Source organism: Homarus americanus, unplaced genomic scaffold (assembly GCF_018991925.1).
Source record: "Homarus americanus isolate GMGI-L3 unplaced genomic scaffold, GMGI_Hamer_2.0 scaffold25827, whole genome shotgun sequence".
NCBI lineage: Eukaryota > Metazoa > Arthropoda > Malacostraca > Decapoda > Nephropidae > Homarus > Homarus americanus.
Genome location: NW_024738300.1, coordinates 5,450,903 through 5,474,902, shown reverse-complemented (window position 1 = coordinate 5,474,902; position 24,000 = coordinate 5,450,903). Strand labels below are relative to the sequence as shown.

Sequence of the window (24,000 nt, the reverse complement as noted above, 5' to 3'; positions counted from 1 at the left end):
CCTGATAATCCGCCAACCGAAAGTTTGGGACCCTGACCATATTGCCATTGTTTTTCGTTTCCCAATTTGGGGTAAACCTGATTTCTCTGTGATCACTGTTACCTAGTTCTTCCCCTACTGTGATATCTCTGATAATAGTTTCTTTATTTGTTAATACTAGGTCTAATATGTTGTCACCTCTACTAGGTTCTGTAATTAGTTGTTTCAAAAAATTATCCTGTACTGCGTCTAGGAAGTCTTCAGATTCATAGTCGCCTACAATGTTGTCCCAGTCAATATTTCTGAAGTTGAAATCCCCCTTAATGCACAGGTTATTATATTTTGCTACCCTACTCATTTCCTGCCATATGGTCTGAGCTGCTTCCTTCCCAAGACTTGGGGGCCTGTAAATCACTCCCATAATTAGTTTTTCTCTTCCTTCCGTGATTTCTACCCATACAGACTCGGTTCCTATTTCACTCTTTATTGAATTATTAATACAACATTTTAATGTATCCTTGACGAAGAGTGCGACCCCTCCCCCCTTCCTACCTTCCCTATCCTTGTGAAAAAGGTTGTACCCTTCTATGTGGTACTCTGATAAAAAAAATTTGTTCGCCAGATTCATCCAAGTTTCGGTGATTGTTATAACGTTTACATTCTCGGTACATACAACCGCTCTCAGCAAGTCTATTTTATTTTGAACGCTCCTACTGTTTGTATAGTATACATTTAAACCTACCCTTCCCTGGTCCTGTTTTACCCCTTGTCCTGAGTAACCAATTTTACTTCCCAGAACCAGCTTGTTTTTTGATTCCCACTTACCCCGACCTCTCTCTACTGGCGAAACCCCCTCTTTGGAATAACAATTTCACGCTCCAGGGATGCAGACAACGTCTTTATCCTCGCACGAGACAAGTGTACTCCGTCACGACTGTACAGGTAGTCGTTGCCAGTTATCAATGCATGCCCAACCATTGTTTGCACAATGTTTTTCCAGTCGGCAATTTATAGCAATTGCCCTGGACAGCCATTCACGACCAACTCCTCTTCTAGGCAAGACACCACATACTATCGGGATCCCTCCCCTATCTCTAACCTTCCCCAGTGCCTCCCTATACCTCTTGAAAAGTTCCTCACTTCTACCCCAAGACACAACGATCCAGGCGGCCATTTTCCTTGGTCACTAACGGGAGCACTTGGGTGGGTGAGGTAGCAACTCGAGGTCAGGTCATAATGATGTCATCCACTAATCCCCACACCAACACCAACACACACGTAAGGAGCTTAAGACAAAGGGGGCGACGTGACTAGTCAGGTCAGGTCAGGTCAAAAATAAGGGACCCTATCCTAAATCTAGCTCCAAGGTTTTCAAAGCATTTTGAACCTTGGGCCACTGACAAATAAATTTATGTAACATAATATCAGTTTTGAACTGCCCATCAATAAGGTTTATAGAATTCAATTCCCTAATCAAACGAGCTGTTTAATTTGGAGTTGCAGTGCTTTCCCAGTCTATCCTACATAATTTCCATTACAGTTGCTACATGGAATACAGTAAACACTTCCATTTACATTCAAGGTTGGGCTGTTCTTGATTAATACATTGGTAATAGTAGAGTCATACTTATAAACAACATTAATATTGGGACCGAACTAACAGGACAAATTCATTGCGATAAGGCAGATTCAAAATATTCTTACGTGTAGGAATTTGCCTGGTTTGAGTAAAATGAAAGGATTTTTAGCCCTTATAAAACAATGAAGGGTACCCAAGTTTTTGTTCAATGGACTGGATGTGTTTCAGTTTTTCATCAATAAATTCAGCGTCACAAATACGCAAACGTCTCAAAAACATAGCAGAAAAAAACTGACTTTTTGGTAGATTCCAGGTGACTCGATAAAAAATGTATGAAACTGTCTACCTGTTTAGGCTTTCTGTACACCTTAAATTTATTGTTATGACCATTTCTCATGATAAGTATATCAAGAAATGGAAGGGATCCATTTATTTCTCTTTTAATTTTGAATGTAACACTAGGGACAAGATCATTAAGCTTGTCTAAAAATTCAAGTGAGTCACTGTTTCTAGGCAGAAGACAAAGAACATCATCTACATATCTATACCATGGAGGAATAAAGTCACCTATATTGGGTAGTATTTAAGCCTCCATCCGTCCATGTAATTCAGTTGCCTCTAGAGATATCTTGGATAAAGACGAAAGCTAAGGTGCTCCATTGTTTCCCTTTTCCCTGTGTGATTTGATCAAGATATATATATATATATATATATATATATATATATATATATATATATATATATATATATATATATATATATATATATATATATATATATATATATATATATATATATATATAAATATTGCCTAATAACGATAAATTCTGTGTACTTCTTGTACAGTCACCCAAAAAAGTCCTGTCGCGAACCATGAACTCCGAGATTCAGACATAAGAACATAAGAACATAAGAATGGAGGAAACTGCAGCGGGCCTATTGGCCCATACTGGGCAGTCCCGTTTACAACCAACCCCTATTGCTCATATGAGCATCCAACCTATGTTTGAAGCAATTCAGCGTATTCGAGTTAATGATGATATTTGGTAACTTGTTCCATTCATCCACTACTCTGTTTCCAAAACCAGTGCTTACCTATTTCACGCCTAAATCTAAATTTGTCTAATTTAAACCATTGTTACGAGTTCGCTCCCTGGTTGGATAATCGAGTACCTTTGTAATGTCCCCCTTTGTTTAGCCCTTGCTCCACTTATACACCTCTATCAGGTCGTGCTCGCTCTACGCCGTCTCTCGAGGGAGTGCAATTAAGATGCTTTAACCTGTCTCTTTATACTCAAGGTTCCTCCTAATGCCCGGGATTAGTCTTGTCATTCTCTTGAATTCTTTTCCAAGGATTCGTATCCATTCTGTGTCACGGTGACCAGAACTGAACTGCGTGAATCCAGGTGTGGTCTCACAAGAGCAAGACACAGTTTTAGGATGACCTCGCTAGTCTTGTAACTAACACTCCTTTGTATGAACCCAAGTACTTTATTAGCCTTGTTACGAGCAAAATCACATTGTTTACTTGGCTTAAGGTTCCTACTTATCATTACTCCTAAATCTCTCTCGCAGTCGGATTTCTCTATGGCATCGTTGTTCATCTAGTATCTGGTTTCCCTGTTTACATCTCCTATACTGAGTACTTTACATTTGTCGACATTGAATTTCATCTGCCATTTTTCAGACCATTCGAAAAATTTGTTTAGATCTTCCTGTAGTTTTGCCGAGTCCTCGTCAGATTTGATAACACGTCCTATTTTAGGGTCATCAGCAAATTTACTTATGTTGCTGTCTATGCCTATATCTATGTCGTTTATGTATATAATAAACAATAATGGTCCAAGTACTGAGCCTTGGGGAACTCCACTAGACGCTGTCTAATGGGACTTAGTGCCAAGTATTGCTCACTGGCTATTTCCTGGTCCTGTAACCACGCCTAATCCATTTAAGGATGTCACCTTATGTTACGGAGCTTCTACCTTTTCTAATTAGTCTTCGGGGACTCTACGGGTCATTTTATAAAGTCGAGATATACCACATCATAATTGTGCCCTCGGCCCACTGATTCGAAAAACCGATGAAAAGAATGTTAATAGATTAGTTAGGCAAGAACGCCCGCCAGGAAGCCAGCGCTGGGAATCATTGGATCAATCGGTGCTTCTCCAGGTGATTTCGAATAGAGTTTGGAAATGATTGCTTCCTGCATTTGCCTACTATTGATGTTAGACTGATTGGCGGTAGTTAGAGGATAGTGATCTATCCCTTCTTGAAAATCGGTATTACATTCGCTATCCTCCAGGATTCTGGTACTACACCTGTTTTTAAGGACATGTTAAACAACTTTGCTAAGGGCATACTAAGCTCTTCCTTACATTCCTTTAATACTCTGGCAAATATCTCATCGGGACCAGGTGACTTATTAGGCTTGAGTTTGTCTAATTGCTTACTAACATCGTTACTAGTCACTACTATGTCACTTAATTTGTTTTCTTCACTATCTCTGAATAGAGTCGGTGCCTCGGGTATCATGTTTAGATTTTCGGTGGTGAAAACTGTTGAAAAATATTTATTCAAATTATTGCTCATTTCTCCGTCGTTATCAGTGAGCTCGCCGGAGTCTGACCGTATTGGTCCAATCTTTTCTCGTGTTTTAGTTTGATACATTTGGTAGAATCCTTTGGGGTTTGTCTTCGCCTCCCTTGCTATCCTTACCTCATTATTCCTCTTTGCTTTCCTTATCTCGGTTTTAACTCTACTCGCCAATACCCTATAATAGTCCCGGAGGTGAATTTCGCCACGATTTATCCTTCTACCTATAGCCTTCCTTTGGCCAATGATGTTCTTTAAATAATTATTTATCCATTTAGGGTCATTGTTGTCTGATCTGAGTTTTTTGTATGGTATGTTCTGCCTTTGTGCATTAAGTAACTCACTATTTAAATTATCGTGGAACTCGGCAATCTCAGATCTCGTTATCAGGTCGGTGTCATCTGTCAGGTTCACGGCCAAGCGCGACACCCCCTCTCTCAGCTGCCTCTTTAAACTGTCAAAGTTTGCCCTTCTGAAATCTGGTACTTTAGTGGAATTTTCCTTACGTCTGCCCTGAAAATCTAACTGGAATCGAATTTCTTTGTGATCGCTGTTTGCAAGTTCGTTCCCTACCTCGACATTGCTAATGAGGTTTTCTCTGTTCGTCAGAACTAAATCCAGTATATTATTACCCCGTGTGGGTTCGGTTATATGTTGACTTAGGAAACAGTCCTGGATCGTCTCGAGAAAATCCTCTGATTCTGAGTTACCCGTAAGGACAGTCCAATCTATTTGGCCAAGGTTAAAGTCGCCTACTATACAGACTTTGTTGTGTATGGAAGCCCTGCGCATTTCATCCCAGATAAGTCGCTCATTGACGCTATCAAGATTGGGGGGTCTATATATTACCCCTGTGATTAATTTTTCCCGACCGTCGCTTAATTCTATCCAAATTGTTTCTGTATTCCTCTCAGTTTTTATTTCCTTATTTATTTCACACTTCAGATTATCCCTAACATAGATTGCTACTCCGCCTCCTTTCCTGGTCTGCCTATCGGTATGGACAGTTTGTAACCCGCAATTTGGTATTCGACTGGTAAATCACGTGTGTCTAGGTTGATCCATGTTTCAGTGAATGCAATTATATCGATTTCTTCGGTACATACCAAGGCCTTAATATCATCCATTTTGTTTCTCATACTTCTACTGTTCGCGTAGTATACATTTAAGTTAGTCGTGTTCTGAGTCCTTCCCTTACCGCGTTTAGTTTTAAACTCCCTGTCTAATTTAGTTTTGTCATCATTCCTAACACTATTTCCCTGTAATCTTTCGCCTTGTTTACCCGCTCCCACTGCAGTCTCCTCCACCCCCGTGCTCCTATGTTCTCTTAGCAGTTTAAAGACTTCGATATCTTTTGAACTGCCCCCTCTAGAGCCCCAGCCAGGGTTGCTACTCCATCCCTAGACAGGTGCACCCCATCCCTAGCATAAAGGTCCCTTCTGCCATAGAAGTTGTCCCAGTTGTCAATGAATGGGACTGATATTGACTTGCAATATCTGTCAAGACGGTCGTTAACACCAACTGCCCTTGACAACCATTCACTGCCAACTCTCCTTCTAGGCAGGACACCGCATATGATAGGGATCCCTCCCTTAGTCCTAATACGATCTATGGCTGCCTTGAACTTATCAAGAAGTTCCTCGCTCCTACACCGGCCAATATCATTGCCTCCTGCACTGAGGCAGATAATGGGTTTGTTCCCATTACCAGACAAGATATTGTCCATCCTGTCAATTATATCCCCCACCCCAGCTCCTGGCAAACACACCCTCATCCTATTTTTGTTTTTACCACAAAAGGCCCTGTCCATGTACCTTACCTGTGAGTCACCAACAATTAAAGTTTTTATACCTTCCTTGTCATCCCTGTCCCTGACTGTACTAACGTCCAATTCGTCTATCAAGGGACTGAACGGGTTGGTACACTTAGCATTTATGGACAGAATAATGTATCAGTGTCTACTGCTTCGGGTTCACGAGTCTGAATCTCGGGGTTCGTGGTTCGCGACAGGACTTTTTTGGGTGACTGGACCTAACCTGCTTTATATTGTATATAATTTTACTATCTTACGATTGCAATTTACATCTTAAGTGAGAGTGAACAGTTTATCATAGACAAATATAGTTGTATTAAATAGTATCAATTAAGGAAAAAGCTACGCTTACTTGGCAAAAATATCAGTTACTTTTTTAAACTTAATCAGGAGTCATTCCAGTTTCGAGTGACTATATGTGTACAGTCCTCTTCACTTACGCGTTTACGGGGGATCATTGAGTTTTGTGCAGTGTAGCAGGCAGAGCTGTGTTTGTTTACATTCGACAGATAGAAACTCGCAAAAGAAATCATACTATGGAATCAAAGTAAAACAATGAAACAAAATCTCAATGTAATCATTTGTGGAATGTTTATACGTTTATTAAGAAATGCACTGATTAAACTGTTATTAGCTTGTATATTTTGCCTAGTGGACGGTGGTAAAGCGAGGTAAAGTGATGTCAGGAGGATGTGGGATGGGAGCCTCCCCAAGGAGGGAAGTGCAGTCAAGTGCCCCCCTCTCTACACCCATGGTATCTGTGAATGATGAACTATCACACCCAATTGAAGCTTCTTTTTTTTTACGGGGATTAGCTCACCCGGACACAGGTCATTGACCCACGTCGGGGCCTGGGAGGCGAAAATATAATAATAATAATAATAATAATAATAATAATAATAATAATAATAATAATAATAATAATAATAATAATAATAATAATATATAAACAAATTATAATTATAATAATAAAAATATAATAATAATAATAATAATAATAATAATAATAATAATAATAATAATAATAATAATAAGTAATAATAATAATAATAATAATAATAATAATAATAATAATAATAAATACAACAATGAAAAAATAAAGAGTGAGAAACGATATGCAGTATGTATGTTGTGTTGTCAATAGTAAGAGAAACAATTGTGACCCTGCAATTGACTGTAACTGAGACAGAAAGTCAGATGAGCAACCTGGGACTTGGTCACAATTTTTGTGATGCCATATGGCAGCAGAGTCTACCATACAGTATACACTACATTATGCTTCCAATATCTTCCCAGGCGGTAGTACCTCCCTGTTTGATAACTACCTACTACCTAAAAAAGCAAAAAAAAATATGGAGGGAGGAGGAAGCCAACTGTCCACTCTCAGACATGTAGAGCGAGTGGGCCTGTGTCGCCGTGGCCCGTGGCGACCATGGAGAGATCATAGACTGGAACTTGCTTACCAAAAGTCTCGATTATCTCTACTATATTGTGCAGAAACCATTCATTTTGTTCGTGTTAAACTTTTGTCATAGTGTGGACAAGAGGAGGGTTGAAGTTAATTGCATTGATACTTTATTCACAAATGCGTGTTGCTTGCTGGAACAATCTACTATACCATACAGATAGACTAAATAGAACATGTAATTTGTCAGTATCCGAGGTGCATGTTATGTCTGGTTGTGAAAAGGATGGTGAACTATAAATGAAAATATGACTTTTTCTAAGCACAACTTATTCACATCCTATCAGCTATATATGTATTTCTTTATTTGTAAATAAATCAGGGCCGAGCGAGGGGTGTGAATTGATTGATCGTTGATAACATACCGTAATCAGTAATTGGGACTTCCATCCTATAATAATTTTTCAATCGGTTGTCATTTCAGACTTTTTATTCTTTGAAACCAGTATGATGGTAACAATAAGTGTTAAATATATTTCCAAATGAACGATGTGCGATAGAGGAGACTTCAGCTTTGATAAAATGGAAAAATGTTGGCAACAACTTAAGTTGCTTGCTCTATCCTACCTAGACGTGGTGCCAGTCGTGAATGGATGTCCCATGCAATCGGTTTCAATTGCTGGTTGGAAGAACAGTGTAAAGAGCTGTTGACGCCATTCATTGATAATTATCAATGAATGGCGTACTATGGTGATGATAGTATGTATGCAAGGGATGGGGTGCATTTAAGTAGGAAGGGGGTGGCCGTGCTAGCGAAGATAGTTGACAGGGTAGTAAAGGTGGGGTTTTAATATGTCCAAATCCCATCAATGGTAAAGAGAGGAAAATACCATGTGAAAATAACAGCAGTGAAACAGAAGTAGTCATAATAACAAACATCAAAGTAATAAATGTAAAACAGATAGAAACGGAAGAAATATATTGAGTGTTTATTATACTAATAGTAGAAGCTTGTGTAACAAAATGGACCAGCTCAGAGCCATTTTTTAGTAAAGAGAACATAGATATAATTGCAATAACGGAAACATGGATAAATTCAAACAGCAAACATTTTTTAGCAGAATTTCATATTCCAGGATATAACCTATTTAAATTTGACAGAGTAGGAAGGAGAGGGGGCGGTGTAGCAGTGTATATCAGGGTGTCATTAAAAAGCTGCAATAAATTAAACATTAAAACAAATAGCGACAATGAAAGTATTTGGGTAGAGATTGGTGAGGGCAATGAGTCCGTAGTCATTGGTGTTATATATAGACCACCTAATTTGAGTAGGAACGATGGTAAATTGCTATGGGAGGAAATAAAGAAGGCATCTGATAGAAACAATGTATGTATTCTAGGCGATTTCAACTTTTCAGGCTTAGATTGGAAAAATCAACTTAGAGATAATGAATCTGAAGATTTTCTAGAAGTAGTACAAGATAGTTTTTTATATCAATTCATAAACTCGCCCACTAGAGGAAATAATATCCTCGATTTAGTTCTCAGTAATAATGAAAATCCAGTAAAAGATGTTGGGATTGGAGACGAACTTGGAAACAGTGATCATAAAGCCATATATTTTAACATAATATGGAATAGCAGGAAGAAGGAAAATTCGGCCTTGATCCCGGATTTTAGGAAGGCTAATTACGGTAGCTTAAGGAGAGACCTAAGGGATGACCCTATGGTCAAAAGATTAATCCCCCCCACACCTCCGGAAACTGTCAACTTAGGACGGGAGAACCCCGAATTTAATTTAGCAGCTACTTATGAACAATTTATTGCGACAATCCATAATGCTCAAAATAAACACATCCCTAAAAGAAAATTCAGATCGATACGGAACCAACCAAAATGGATGAATAATAGACTCTTAGATCTTCTAGGGAAAAAGAAAGGAGTATATAGAAAAGTTAAGAAAGGCGAAAATGACTTACTTGGTTATTATCAGAACCTAACAAGACAGGTAAAAACAGAAATTAGGAAAGCAAAGAGAAATTATGAAATCAAGGTAGCAAACGAATCGAAAAATAACCCCAAAGCTTTTTATCAACTGTATAAATCAAAGGTTAGAGATACAACAGGTCCCCTTAAAACTACGACAGGAGAAATGACTGATGATGAGTTAGAAATGTGTAGTACGTTAAATAGTCATTTTCGCTCCGTATTCACAAATGAAAACCTAGCACAGTTTCCAGAAGTTCATAAGGTATATAACGACAGTATAGAATATATGTTGATGAATATCAATATTACTAGTAACGATGTGCTTAAAGAAATTAACAAACTGAAGCCTCATAAATCGCCTGGTCCAGACGAGGTATATGCTAGAATATTAAAAGAGTGTAGAGATGAGTTGAGTAATCCATTAGCAGTTTTATTTAATAAGTCATTAGAATCGGGCCTAGTGCCAGAAGCTTGGAAACTTGCAAATGTAGTTCCGATTTTCAAAAAAGGTGATAAATCAATTGCATCAAATTACCGTCCCATTAGTCTCACGTCAATCATAGGCAAGTTGCTTGAGTCAATTATTGCTACGAAAATCAGAAGCCACCTTGAAACATTCAACTTAATTCATTCTTCTCAGCACGGGTTCACCCAGGGACGTTCTTGTCTCACAAATTTGCTTAGCTTTTTCTCAGAAGTATTTGAAGCGGTAGATAATGATAAGTCATATGATATAATTTATTTAGATTTCAGTAAAGCATTCGATAGAGTCCCTCATGAGAGATTGATAAGGAATAGGTGGATCATTATTAAAATGGATTAGGTCATGGTTAACTGGTAGGAAACAAAGAGTCAGCATAAATGGATTTAAGTCAGACTGGGGTGCGGTCAAAAGCGGAGTTCCCCAGGGATCTGTATTAGGCCCTCTGCTGTTTGTTATATTCATTAATGATCTTGATTTAGGTATAACTAGTAGGATTAGTAAATTTGCAGATGATACCAAAATGGGGAGAGTGATAAATTCAGACAGTGACTTTGAACACCTTCAAAGAGATCTAGATACCTTACATGAGTGGTCAGTAGACTGGCAAATGAATTTTAATACTGATAAATGCAAGGTACTACAGATAGGGAAGACGAATACAAACGTTAAGTATAAACTAGGTAACACGGAAATAGAAAACTCAGTTTGTGAAAAAGATCTAGGTGTATTTGTTAGCAACGACTTGAAACCTAGAAAACAATGTATTAGCGTTCGCAACAAGGCAAACAGGATTCTTGGGTTCATATCTAGGAGTGTGAGTAACAGAACTGCTGACGTTATCTTGAAACTTTACCTAGCATTAGTGAGGCCACACATGGATTATGCGGTTCAATTCTGGTGTCCTTATTATAGAATGGACATAGATTCTTTGGAGAGAGTACAAAGAAGAATGACAAAAATGATCCATAATATTAGAAACCTTCCATATGAAGAAAGACTGAAAAGCTTAGGCTTGCATTCATTAGAGAGGCGTAGAGTTAGGGGAGATATGATAGAGGTGTTCAAGTGTGTAAGTGGGATTAACAAGGGTAAAATGGAAGATGTTCTGAAGCTCAGTAATAACGAAATAACTAGAACAAATTGCTTTAAATTGGATAAATTCCGATTCAGAAAGGATATAGGCAAGCACTGGTTTGGTAATAGAGTTGTGGATATGTGGAATAGGCTACCGAGTGCTATAGTAGGATCGGGGACGCTGGGGAGCTTCAAGAAGAAGTTGGATAGGCACATGGAAGTGCTGGGATGGGTGTGAAAGGGATCTGCCCTGTATGGGCCAGTCGACCTCCTGCAGTATCCCACTTTCTTATGTTCTTGTGTTCTTATGTTTTCTTCTGACCTAGCATTTTTATGAGCACTAATCATTGTATCGTGGTGATAAATGGCGTCAATAATGAATTTTCAATATAACATACAATGAGCTATATAAGGTAATAATCAATGATTACCGTACGACAGTGTATGTTCCATATTAACCATACACACACACAGACACTACATCCTTGACCACGTACCTGGCGTTCCTCTGGCAGCATCCAAATCAACTGTTAAGTTGATCCATACCAACTCCCTCCCCTGAACCCTCCTCCCCACCGGAATATCAACAAGTTCTCGCCAGAAGTTACAATTTCATTTAGGAAAGGAATGGAACCAGTGTTATATAGTGGTGAACAGTGGTGAACAGTGCTTAAGTCAGTGAGAACAAACTCAACAGTAACAGCAGAGTCGTACCCAAGTTAACCTTCACACAGTGAGGTCCCAGGTGCCCAGTGATAACTGCCCGTGAGACCCAACAACAACCAGCGATATGTTAATCCGTCTACGATAGGAAGGCCTGGGACCACACCTCACTCGCATAACACCATCTATGAGGGAATTACTACTGTACACCACGTCAGGTCCCTCATAACACCATCTGTGAGAGAATTACTACACCACGTGAAGTCCCTCATAACACCATCTGTGAGGGAATTACTACACCACGTGAGGTCCCTCATAACACCATCTGTAAGGGAATTACTACACCACGTGAGGTTCCTCATAACACCACCTGTGAGGTAATTGCTACCCCAAGTCAGGCCCCTAATAACACCATCTGTGAGGGAATTACTTCACCACGTGAGGTCCCTCATAACGCCATCTGTGAGGGAATTACTACACCACGTGAGGTCCCTCATAACGCCATCTGTGAGGGAATTACTACACCACGTGAGGTCCCTCATAACACCATCTGTGAGGGAATTACTGCACCACGTGAGGTCCCTCATAACACCATCTATGAGGGAATTACTACTGTACACCACGTCAGGTCCCTCATAACATCACTTGTGAAGGAATTGCTGCCCCACGTCATGCCCCTCATAGCACCATCTGTGAGGGAATTACTACACCACGTGAGGTCCCTCATAACACCATCTGTGTGGGAATTACTACACCACGTGAGGTCCCTTATAACACCATCTATGAGGGAATTACTACTGTACACCACGTCAGGTCCCTCATAACACCACCTGTGAGGGAATTGCTACCTCACGTCAGGCCCCTCATAACACCATCTGTGAGGGAATTACTACACCACGTCGGGTCCCTCATAACACCATCTGTGTAGGAATTACTACACCATGTGAGGTCCCTCATAACACCATCTGTGAGGGAATTACTACACCATGTGAGGTCCTTCATAACACCATCTGTGAGGGAATTATTGCACAACGTCAGGTCCCTCATAACACCATCTGTGAGGGAAATACAACACCACGTGAGGTCCTTCCTAATACCATCTGGGAGGGAGTTACTACACTACGCGTTTGCTGTTCAACATCTCAGCGCACATGATCTACGTGACCTCCACTGTAAATCTTAATATGTATGCTCACTGTATGTTCCTTTACCTTTCCTTAATGAAGGCTTTTGTTAAACCACTAATGTATGTTCTATGTTTGTCTGTAATACCCCTAAAATGTTCTACACTACTGAGGGTATACACAAACACTTGTTATCTTGAAAATAGGTGCTTATTCTTGTACGGGAGATATACAGAGGAAACAAATAGACGTGGGCTTCCACACCATAAGGACTAGCGATCTCAACTCTCTGTATCACTCCGCGCTGGCATGTACAGATGCCAGCATTGACAAGCTGAATACATAATATGTAAATATGATAATTCACATACATAACATGGTGCATAATAAATGGAAATATTACATAGGATTAATACATGTTCTGCAATACATTACTATACATAATTAATAGAGTAATATAAGAATACACAGCTTAAGGTACTACTTCGTGTCCATATCATACATCTCCCTCCCCCCTATACGCTCATAGTTTCATCTTGAGCGGACCTTTTGTTTCTGAGTCGCTCGGACCTGCGGAGTACCGGGGCAGAAACACAGGGTGGGAATGGATTTACTGTAAAGACATCAGCATTAGGGGACTCAACTGGGGAAAGGTCAACACTTGGCAGCTCCACAGATCGAAGGAAACGACGGTTCCTCCACCATACTCCACCACTAGGAAGACGCACTTGGTAGTCCCTGGACCGGCCAATACCCATGACAACCCCAACCATGTCCCAGCGGTGAGATACCGGATCTTGAATTCTGCCCTGCTGGCCGATACTCAACCTGGGAAGGGGGCGGGCATGACAGGCGTACAAGGCAGCGACATCTGCGGCTCGTTCTGCTGCGCGGCGGCCACATTCTTCAGTCTTGGCTTGCCATTCTTGAGAAAAAGACTTCGGGTGGGCAGGAACACAAGACCTGAGATGATGTCCATATAGAACCTGGGCTGGGGAGCGTCCGGTGAAATTCGGGGTGTTGCGTAACTCTAACAAACCTCGATCGAAATCCTCGCAGTCGATATTTCCTGAGGGTGACACCTTAAGGATCAGGTGTTTAACAGTCTTGACTGCGGGTTCAGCGTGTCCATTCGCCTGGGGGTAGTGGGGCGAGGTCACGACATGACGGACTCCCCAACGGTCCATGAAGTCCCGGAACTCGTGGCTGGTGAACTGGGGTCCTCCATCAGTCCTGAGGCGGAGGGAACACCAACTTCTCTGAAGTAATGTCTGAAATTCCGGATGGAAGCAGTAGCCGTTGTATCACTACCACAGGGGACGACAACAGGCCATCCAGACAATCGGTCGGCAATGACGAGGAAGGACTTCCCTGCCACTGCAAAGAAGTCGGCCGACACAGACTAGAATGGTCTTGAAGGGTTATCGTCGCACATTAAAGGTTCCTGTTGCTGGCTGGGTTGCAGAATCTGGCACGGCTCACAGGCACGGACGGTACTTGCAATGTCCGCGTCGATTCCGGGCCAAATTACAGTCTGCTTCGCCCGTCGCTTGGTGGCCTCCACTCCTCGATGGCTGTCGTGAAGGCGGGTCAAGGTACGGCGGCTTAGGGCAGCAGGAATGACTACTCGTGGACCATACAAGACGAGGTCTCCGTCACAATAGAGGTCCTCGCGTATCTTCCAGTACGGGAGTAGCGATTCATGAAGGTCGTATCGGTTAGATGGAAATCCCTGGGACACACAGTCGACGAGCCGGATGTAGGAAGGGTCGGCCCGGGCTGCGGTGCGGAGATCTTCAAGGGTCTTGTCTGCATCCGGTGACGTAGACTCTTTTGATGTGAAGACGGCCTTCAATGAGACTACTGACTTGAGGGATGCGGCAGCTGTAGAACACAACATCTCGTCCTCTGGGGTGGGGCGACTGACAGGGGCATGGGACAGGGCATCCAGGATGCACAGCAGCTTACCCGCACGCCACACAGCCGTGAAGAGATAAGGCGAGAGCTTCTCTTTCAAACGTTGAAGGCGAGGATTCTCTACTGCATCCAAAGAGTAGTGATTGATAATAGGTACAAGAGAGCGATGATCCGTGAAGAGGGTGAAGTGCTGAAGTCCTATCAGGTAGAAGCGGCACTTCGCCATCGCCCAGACAACAGCCAACATCTCCAGCTCAATCGTGGCATATCGGGTCTCGGCGTCCGTCAGGAACCGGGATCCACATTGAATTAAGCGGAGTTGTCCACCGCCATGGTCCTGCAGAAGGGCGTAACCAACGCCGTAGAGTCTGGAGGCGTCAGTCTGGAGGACGGTGGGTAGGGCTGGGTCGTAACAGGCGAGGACAGGTGGACTTAAGAGGGCCTGCTTGACTCGCTGGAAGGCCTCTTGATGATCTGGGGTAAACAGGAATGTCCTCCTGGGGCTCAGCAGGGGGCGTAACGGCTGGGCTGTGGCGGAGATGTCAGGTGAGAATTCAGCCAGCTGATTGACCAGAACCAAAAGAGAACGGAGGTCTGTCAGGTTGGCAGGGGTTGGAAAATCCCTGATTCCACTTAATTTCTCCGGGTCAGCTGCGATACCTGATGCTGAGAGAGTGTGCCCACAGAAGTTCACTGATGGTGCGGCGACTACAAACTTGTCAGCGTTGAGGGTAATCCCGTACTTTCGACATCTGGTGAGAACTTCATATATTCGGGAGAGGTGGGCACAGTAGTCTTCGTCATGGAGTAAAATATCATCAACCACCTTGACATAATTCGTGACTCCTTGAAGGGCCCCGTCTCCACGTTGACAGAATGCATCACCCGTAGCGGCAAATCCCATGGGGCCTCTGCAATACTGATATCTTCGATATGGTGTGATGAATGTAGCCAAATGCTGGTCTTCTTTGGCCAACTCGATCTGCCAATAACCACATAAGGCGTCCATCGTTGTAAAAAATTTCGCCTTCGGGTCCACATTTCGAACAGCTGCGAAGGGTGTGGGTGAAGGGTGGGCTGGACGGGAAACTTGCTGGTTAAGTTTTGATAGATACGTGGTGATCCGTATTCCACCACGAGGTTTGGCGACAGGGACGAGAGGGTGGCACCAAGGTGAAGGTTCGTCTCCTGCCGGCTTGATGATTTCCTGAGCAGCCATGGAGTCAAGCTCTTGTCTAACTAGCTCCTTGTAGGCGTGAGGAATCAAACGAGGAGTGTGGATGGCAAAAGGTGTGGCACCATCCTTAAGATGAATCTTCATAGGTGGACCCACCATCGGCTTGAGTGGTGTGGATCCTAAAGATTTCTTCGTAACCAACACATCAGCAAACTCCTTGAGAAGGTAAGCTCTTGCATCAGAAGGGGACGTGTTAATAGAGATAGGGAGTTCCTTCAACCTGTTGACATGGGTGACCTTTAAAATAGGTTTGGGGAATTCCTTGGAAATAATGGCCAACTCTTGACAATGGCCATATGATAAAAGCGGAGTCGGGATCCCATCATGAACATCAATCCGGGCTGAGCAAGACTGCTTACCAAAGGTAAGAGTAGCCCAGAAAGATCCCAAAGCTGGAGCCATCTTGGAACCATCAGCTGTCAGTTTCGTTGTCTGAGGAGGGGGCTGTAGGTTGCTCCGGGGTATTCCCAAACTTACTAAGTGTTGTGGACCGATTACTGAGACGTCAGCACCGGTGTCAGGTAACATCTGAAGACTGGATGACAAGTTACCGTGAGAAATGACGACACTGATGTGCTGGGGCGTCGTGTCTGTGGAACAATGTACACGACGGCAGGAACGACTGGACACAGCGCCTTGATGCTTACCAGGAGGAGGGGGCGTGCCAGCGCTACCTGAGGATGACTTCTTGGATCCTTGGTGGCGTCCTTTCTGTGTCTTCTTACGACAACATTTGTCATAATGGCCCACACGACCACAAAGTCTGCACTGAACTTTGCTAGCAGGGCACTTGACTGTGTAAGCCCAGTGATCCTGGCGGTCGCAACTTCTGCCCACGCTTTGAGCAGCTGGGCACTGGGAGGCATCATGCTGTCTCGCGCAGCTGTTACACAAAGCTGCTGCTGAAGGTGTAGCTGGAGGGTGAGGGGTGGGGTTACCTTGCTGCTTCTTACCCTTTCTGTATGAAGACACCGCCCTCACCTGGTCAGGTTGGGAGCGTAAAGCTGAAGTCGCACACCTGGCGGCCTCGTACGCTCGACATATTGTAACAACATCTTGAAGGGAGGAAGTGGGGTCAAGTGAAATGAGACGCTGAACTAGCTCTTCATCTCGAATACCCGTTAAAATGATTGTCTTGAGTTGTGTCTCTTCACAAACTTGAGAATTTCCAAGACAAACATCAACTTCCTCTGAACATCTTTTCAGTCTTACAAAAAATGCATCAAAAGATTTTCCATCAAGCTGCTTACATTGGAGGAGTTCTCTTCTTCTAAGTGCTTCGTTGCGCTGTCCCTTAACATGCTCCTGTAACTTGTCAAGCACGGCCTCTACAGTCAGAGTTGTCGTAGGAGGCACTTGAAGTGTGTGCTCGAGAGTACGTTGTGTCTCTAAGGACAAGCACATACGAAGCTGTATCATCTGTTTAGGCTGTGGTAAACTTGACAGGTCAACCATTGTTGCATAGTCTTGCCAACGTCGACGCCATTCCCGAAATATCTGATAAGAAGCGTCAGACTTCAGAGAGGGAGGCGTTTGTGCTGCAGCCTTTTGAGGAATTATTGAACCGACTCTGGGAAATGAGGCACCCATACCTCTAGTCGTATCAGCATTAGTAGTAGCAGAAGAATTTTGTAGAGTAGATCGTTGTGGGGAGGCTAACAGGGAAATCAAGGCTTCAAATCTGGCTTGATCCTCTCTTCTTCTCAGGTCATCCTCACTTCTACGTATATCTTCTAGTTCTCTGCGTCTTTGTTCATCTTCGTGGCATCGTCTTTCAGACTCTCTGTACCGAATTCCTTCCCCTTCTCTCTTTGCAACATAGTCCTGGCGTCGAGAAGTTTCCATCCACTTAATCAGTTGAAGGAGATCTGTGGACGCAGGCACCGCAGGAGAGCTTGCCCGCGACGAATGAGGAGATTCTGTGGGTGATTGGGCGTTGTCACTGTGGGGAGCGTGGGGCCTGAGTGTGGGTGGGGAGAGGTCTCCCAAACTTAAACTCATAACCCCATCGTCCAGGGTATCATTTTGATCCCTGTGAGACATGCCGACAGCTTCTGTACTATATCTGTGCAAGAGACCGGGTCAACCCCTCGTAATCTATGCACAGAATTACAGAAGTCTAAAGTAATAAGCAAGAATTTAATATAAAGTGGGCCTGTGAGTGCGTGTGTGTGTGTATGGCTCATTGCCGGGAGGCTTGGCGCGCTGCCAGACGTAGAGGCAGCTGGGCGCAAGTCACAACTGAACGGAAGTGGTCTTAATGCACGCTGCTCAGTTACCCAATGACCGTAGGCGAGAGGGGTTGTACTGCTGGGCAGCTCCCTCAGTCATCTGACTGCAGTTTGCACAGACAATTCTGATTAAAATACACAACACAGCACTTCACAGAACACTTCACTTCACAGCACAGCACTGTACACAGCATAGCACTTCACAACACTGTAAGTCCTGAGGCTTGTAGTCTGGCTGTAAATCCTTGGTGAAGCTGAAGACGAGACGCCATTAACACAGTCCGGCGGGAAGGCTAAGTTCACTCTGAATCTCACTGAGAAATCTCACTGCGCCATCTATGTTTGTCTTTGATACCCCCAAAATGTTCTACACTACTGAGGGTATACACAAACACTTGTTATCTTGAAAATAGGTTCTTATTCTCGTATGGGAGATATACAGAGGAAACAAATAGACGTGGGCTTCCACACCATAAGGACTAGCGATCTCAACTCTCTGTATCACTCCGCGCTGGCATGTACAGATGCCAGCATTCACAAGCTGAATACATAATATGTAAATATGATAATTCACATACATAACATGGTGCATAATAAATGGAAATATTACATAGGATTAATACATGTTCTGTAATACATAATTAATAGAGTAATATAAGAATACACAGCTTAAGGTACTACTTCGTGTCCATATTATACATATGTAATAAGTCATATATGTTCAATGTATATTTTCAGCTTTCAGGCTGCAGAACTTTTACAATAAACCGTTAATTATTATCTCACACTACCCTTTTCACACCTTTACAATATTATCTCCCTCTACTTATTAAAGATACGTCAAATATCAACATTAAATATTATGTTATTAAATAAAGTTGTGAATTAACAGTGGCGTTTTCCTTTGATTTCATAGTATGTATACTATTACGAGTTTCCTTCTGTTGAATGAAAACAAACACAGCGCTGCCTCTCACACTGCACAAACTTGACGAGCCCCTGTTAATGAACAGGTGAAGCGGACTCTACATATCTATTTAGGTTATAAACCTTGTGTTTTGGCAGGTAAACAACGTTTTGAATCATCAGTATTCGAGATGATGGAAGCAGTGTTGACGAGAGTGACATATTCCGATTACTCAGTCTTTCTCCTCACGGACGGCAGCACCTCCCCCTCCACTGTCTACAAGGTTGGTAGCTTAGTAATAACATAATTATGCATTATATCTGTACATATATATATATATATATATATATATATATATATATATATATATATATATATATATATATATATATATATATATATATATATATATATATATATATATATATATATATATATATATATATATATATATATATATATATATATATACATATATATATATTTCACTTAGATCTACAAACGTTCCAGCTTTCAATACGACTTAATGTACATAAGAACATAAGAACATAAGAAAATAAGGAGTCTGCAATAGGCCGGTTGGCCTGTGCATGGCAGCTCCTGTCGAGAGTTACTACCACTCTCTATCATCCATGAATCTATCTAGCCTCCTTTTGAAACTTTCCAGAGTTCCAGCACTTACTACAAAGTTGCTAAGCTTGTTCCACTCGTCCACCACCCTATTTGTGAACCAGTTTCTTCCTATCTCCCTCCTAAACTAATATGTGTCCTACCTGTGTACTTTCCCACCGATTATTACATTAGGACACGACACCGTCCTGGCCTGTGTGATCTTACTGTTACGTGCGTTACTCAGTTTGAAGGCCATCACTGTGTTCTTATTAATTTTCTCAGCAGTACAGTGTTTTCCTTAACTTTTGTACAACTTCTCATTGGTATTTTTTTGGTAATCATTAATATCAAGTTTAGTTATAACAAAATTACTATGCTTGTTTAACTACCCCTCATTAGTGATTTTATGAGCCAGTGACATTATTACTGTACATTTAGTATTATCATTTTCTCGGGAACACAACAAATTTTTTTATGAGTGGAAGTTACGGTTAACTTTCTTCACTAATCTTAGTCTTTGAATATCTTAAGAGTTTATATTCACTTATTTATATAATTTATTAGCCGTAAATTCTACCCCATTTTGTATTCTCACAGTTGGCAGATTGTCTACGGATTCCCGGAGGTGTTGGGACCTTTGAGGTAACAACGAACGACGAGGATGCCTCTAGTATGGAAATTCAGCTTTCTCACCTGATTAATGTAATGAAGCACGTAAGATCTGTTCTGTACTACTGCTGTAATTAATATGTCTTTCATGTATGACTAGGAGGTGTAGGTTACCCTTAGGCTACGGATTAGGTGCGTTAGTTACTCTTAATCTGCTGCTAAAGTTAGTTAATCTTACAGTGGTGTTTAAGTTAGTTACTTTTACAAGGATGCCTAAGTTATTTACTTATGCAAGTATGCTTAATTTCAATTTAAATTTAAATTGTTTATTCCTTGATAGAGGAAGCGGGATCCTAGTGCTGTCACTAGGTACCCCTGTACAATGACACCAGAAGCATCTGGCAAGTGTAACAAGTATATACAGTATAAATATTATAAAGGGGCTTACTAAAGCCTAAGGAAGGAAGGATATTCCTTTAACACATAATCAATGTTATTTACAAAATATCTGGCCAGTATGGGGAGGATCATCGTGTCTCCGTCAGGGGGTCGTGGAGTGGTGGTCCAGCAGGCGTCACGGAAGCGTTGTGTGTGGGGACATCTTAGGAGATAGTGGATAAGGGTGCTGCTGTCGGGTCTTCTGCATAATGCACAAGAGCGTTGCTCAGTGGAGGATGCTTAAGTTATTTACTTTTGCAAGGATGCTTAAGTTATTTACTTTTGTAATGGTGCTTAAGTTAGTTACTTTTGCAATGGTGCTTAAGTTAATTACTTTTGCAATGGTGCTGAATTAAGTCACCCTTCCATTGGTGATGAAGTCAAAAACTCTTATAGTGGTGCAAGAGGAATCATCCAGTCTCATACCGCGCCTGAGTCACAGATATTAACTTAGATATTACCATTTCAAATGTTGACAGCTGCGGGAACTGTCATCACACACGACAATTGTGGTCATCAGCGACGACCCAGCCTTCCTCACCGCCTTCGCCGGATGGTCCCTAAAGAGCGGCCTCATAGTGTGGTCGACGAGGCTCCTCGCCGTCACCCGCCTGCCCCTCCGGGAGCTCCACGACCTACAGAGGGCATTTTCCAAGATGAATGCCGTGTTGGCCATTATCAACGATAACTCAGCGAACATCAAGTAAAACAATTCATATGACTGAACTTGTGAGCTGTATCTGTGATTATATATATATATATATATATATATATATATATATATATATATATATATATATATATATATATATATATATATATACATACTAGCAGAATCGCAACCCTCCGGGCGGTTCATCTGCTAGGAAACAGTAGGACACCACCCTCCGGGAGGTTCCACATGACTCACTGTTCAGTCCCCAAAACTTCTTCCATCAATAGTTCATTAACGGTGTATGCAAGTTCCACCATCTTTTTCACTACAACGGTACAGCCAAGTATATTTTTTTAACATTAAACTATTATTATTTTATTGACTAATCATCACTACATATAACACCACCCATCATCACTACATATAACATCAACCATCATCACTACATATAACACCATCCATCATCACTACATGTAACAACATCCATCATCACTACACATAACAACACCTATCATCACTAAATATAACATCATCCATCATCACTACATATAACACCACCCATCATCACTACATATAACATCATCCATCATCACTACATATAACACCATCCAACATCACTACATATAACACCTTCCATCATCACTACAGATCGGTAAAGTAGTTTCCGAGATTCTCGTGCGAACACGCAAACAAACAAACCCACCCAAAAACAGACGGGCGGCTCATACGCTAGGCCACGGTAGGACGCCACCCTCCAGGAGGCTCCACATTGTCTCATTGTTCAGTCCCCAAAACTTCTTCTTCCATCAATAGTTCATTCACGGTGTATGTAGGTTCCACCATGTTTTTCACTACAACGTTACAGCAAAGTAGATTTTTTTGCATAAAAACTGTTATTATTTTATTGTCTAATCATCACTACATATAACACCACCCAACATCACTCCATATAACATCATCCATCATCACTACATATAACACCATCCATCATCACTACATATAACAACATCCATCATCACTACATATAACACCATCCATCATCACTACATATAACAACATCCATCATCACTACATAAACATCATCCATCATCACTACATATAACATCATTCATCATCACTACATATAACACCATCCATCATCACTACAGGTCGTTAAGGTAGGTTCCGAGATTCTCGTGCGGACACGCAAACACAAATACTTCTTTGTTATATATATATATATATATATATATATATATATATATATATATATATATATATATATATATATATATATATATATATATATATATATATATATATATATATATATATATATATATATATATATATATATATATATATATATATATATATATATATATATATTAAAGAGGAATACTTAGCATCCACTATTCCTCCTGTAGGTGCAGCATGTACATACACCTGCCCTACAGCCCCCCGGGAAGCCAAGTGCTGAAGGTTGCCTCCTGGACGCCCCACCGTGGCCTCGCTCTCACCACCCACCTCCCACTCTTCCCTGAGAAATTCTCAAAGTTAGTTCTTGGAGTGATACATATGAGTATTAGCTTAATATCAACGTATACTTAAGTTCACGTAATTTTAATCTCGAAAAAGAACCAGTAATGAGGTTAATTTCATCTTTTACATAAAACATAAAATTTATTGTTCTTCAAAGCACCTAAATATATGCACCTTTAGCTGCACGTAGCACAACCATGCGATATTCTACTTTAATCCAACTGTTGGCCAACATATCCTTTGTCAAAAAGTTGGTGCAATTGGTTGTCCTTGATCTAAGTGTTTTATTGTCAGCAACTGGGTTTTAGAAAATATAATTCTTGAATACCCTCACAAGAAAATATCTAAGGGTGTGGTATGAAGATACCTACACGTGGGACCAGGAGGCGGGTTCATCACGCCCAATCCATCTTCCGGGGAAGTTATCATTAACGAGGTCGAGTACTGAAGATTTTCATCGATACTATCCTGAATCCTGTGTAAGAGAATTAAACGGAAAACTTTAGACACAATCCCGGACGGGGCTGTGCCTTTCCAGTTTCCTCAATCTCTTGAGTCACCTTTCTTAGGGATGTTGATTTAGCTATAACTTCAGATTTCCATTCTTCCGGTAGCACATAAGTGTTCCAATTATGATTTAAGAATTTAGACATTCCACTAAATATTATTTTTTTTTTATTTCAGCATTTCTTCAATTATTCCATCGAGTCTGAGAGCTTACCAGTTATTCAGTTTCTTGGGGACATTTTTCTCGTTTAATTTCATTCATTGTGATTTTTATTTCATTCTCAAGTTCAGGCTTCTCAGGTTTCCATCTTACTAACTAATGACAAGTATTCACGGGTGTTGCCAGCAGAACAGAATGTCGCTCTCTGCTACCTGTTCTATCCATGTAATATCACTGACCAACAACTGTTGGTCAGCTATCAACACTTAGTTTTGCTGACCAGTCGCGGCCATTTCTCAATGTGCATCCACTGTTGTATCCACATAGTTATTTTGAGGTATAGTTAAGATTTACGACAGCACGGTTTAAGGCACAGGAGCGATAGGGAGTGAGTGGACGTAAATGTTATTGTAAGCGCCTTGGTTAAGGACGTTCGGGTGACGGGCAAGTAAAAGGGAATGGTTGAAACTCGCCTTTTGACGCATTCAATATTTATTGATGTGG

The 24,000-nt window shown here is 41.4% G+C and overlaps 1 protein-coding gene across 2 annotated transcripts in view; it reads left to right on the top strand.

The window, feature by feature from the left end:
* Positions 1-23,307, top strand: part of LOC121874014 — a 38,368-nt gene extending 15,061 nt beyond the window's left edge. Inside the window, exons 3-6 of one of the 2 annotated variants that reach the window (XM_042377893.1) lie at positions 19,153-19,277; positions 20,204-20,308; positions 21,133-21,356; positions 22,715-23,307. In XM_042377893.1, the coding sequence (XP_042233827.1) occupies positions 19,153-19,277; positions 20,204-20,308; positions 21,133-21,356; positions 22,715-22,898 (638 nt within the window). In that variant the 3' untranslated portion in view covers positions 22,899-23,307. Of the gene's footprint in view, positions 1-19,152; positions 19,278-20,203; positions 20,321-21,132; positions 21,357-22,714 lie in introns of both variants that reach the window. The other variant, XM_042377892.1, reaches the window with a different exon arrangement.
* The last annotated feature ends 693 nt before the right edge of the window (positions 23,308-24,000 follow it).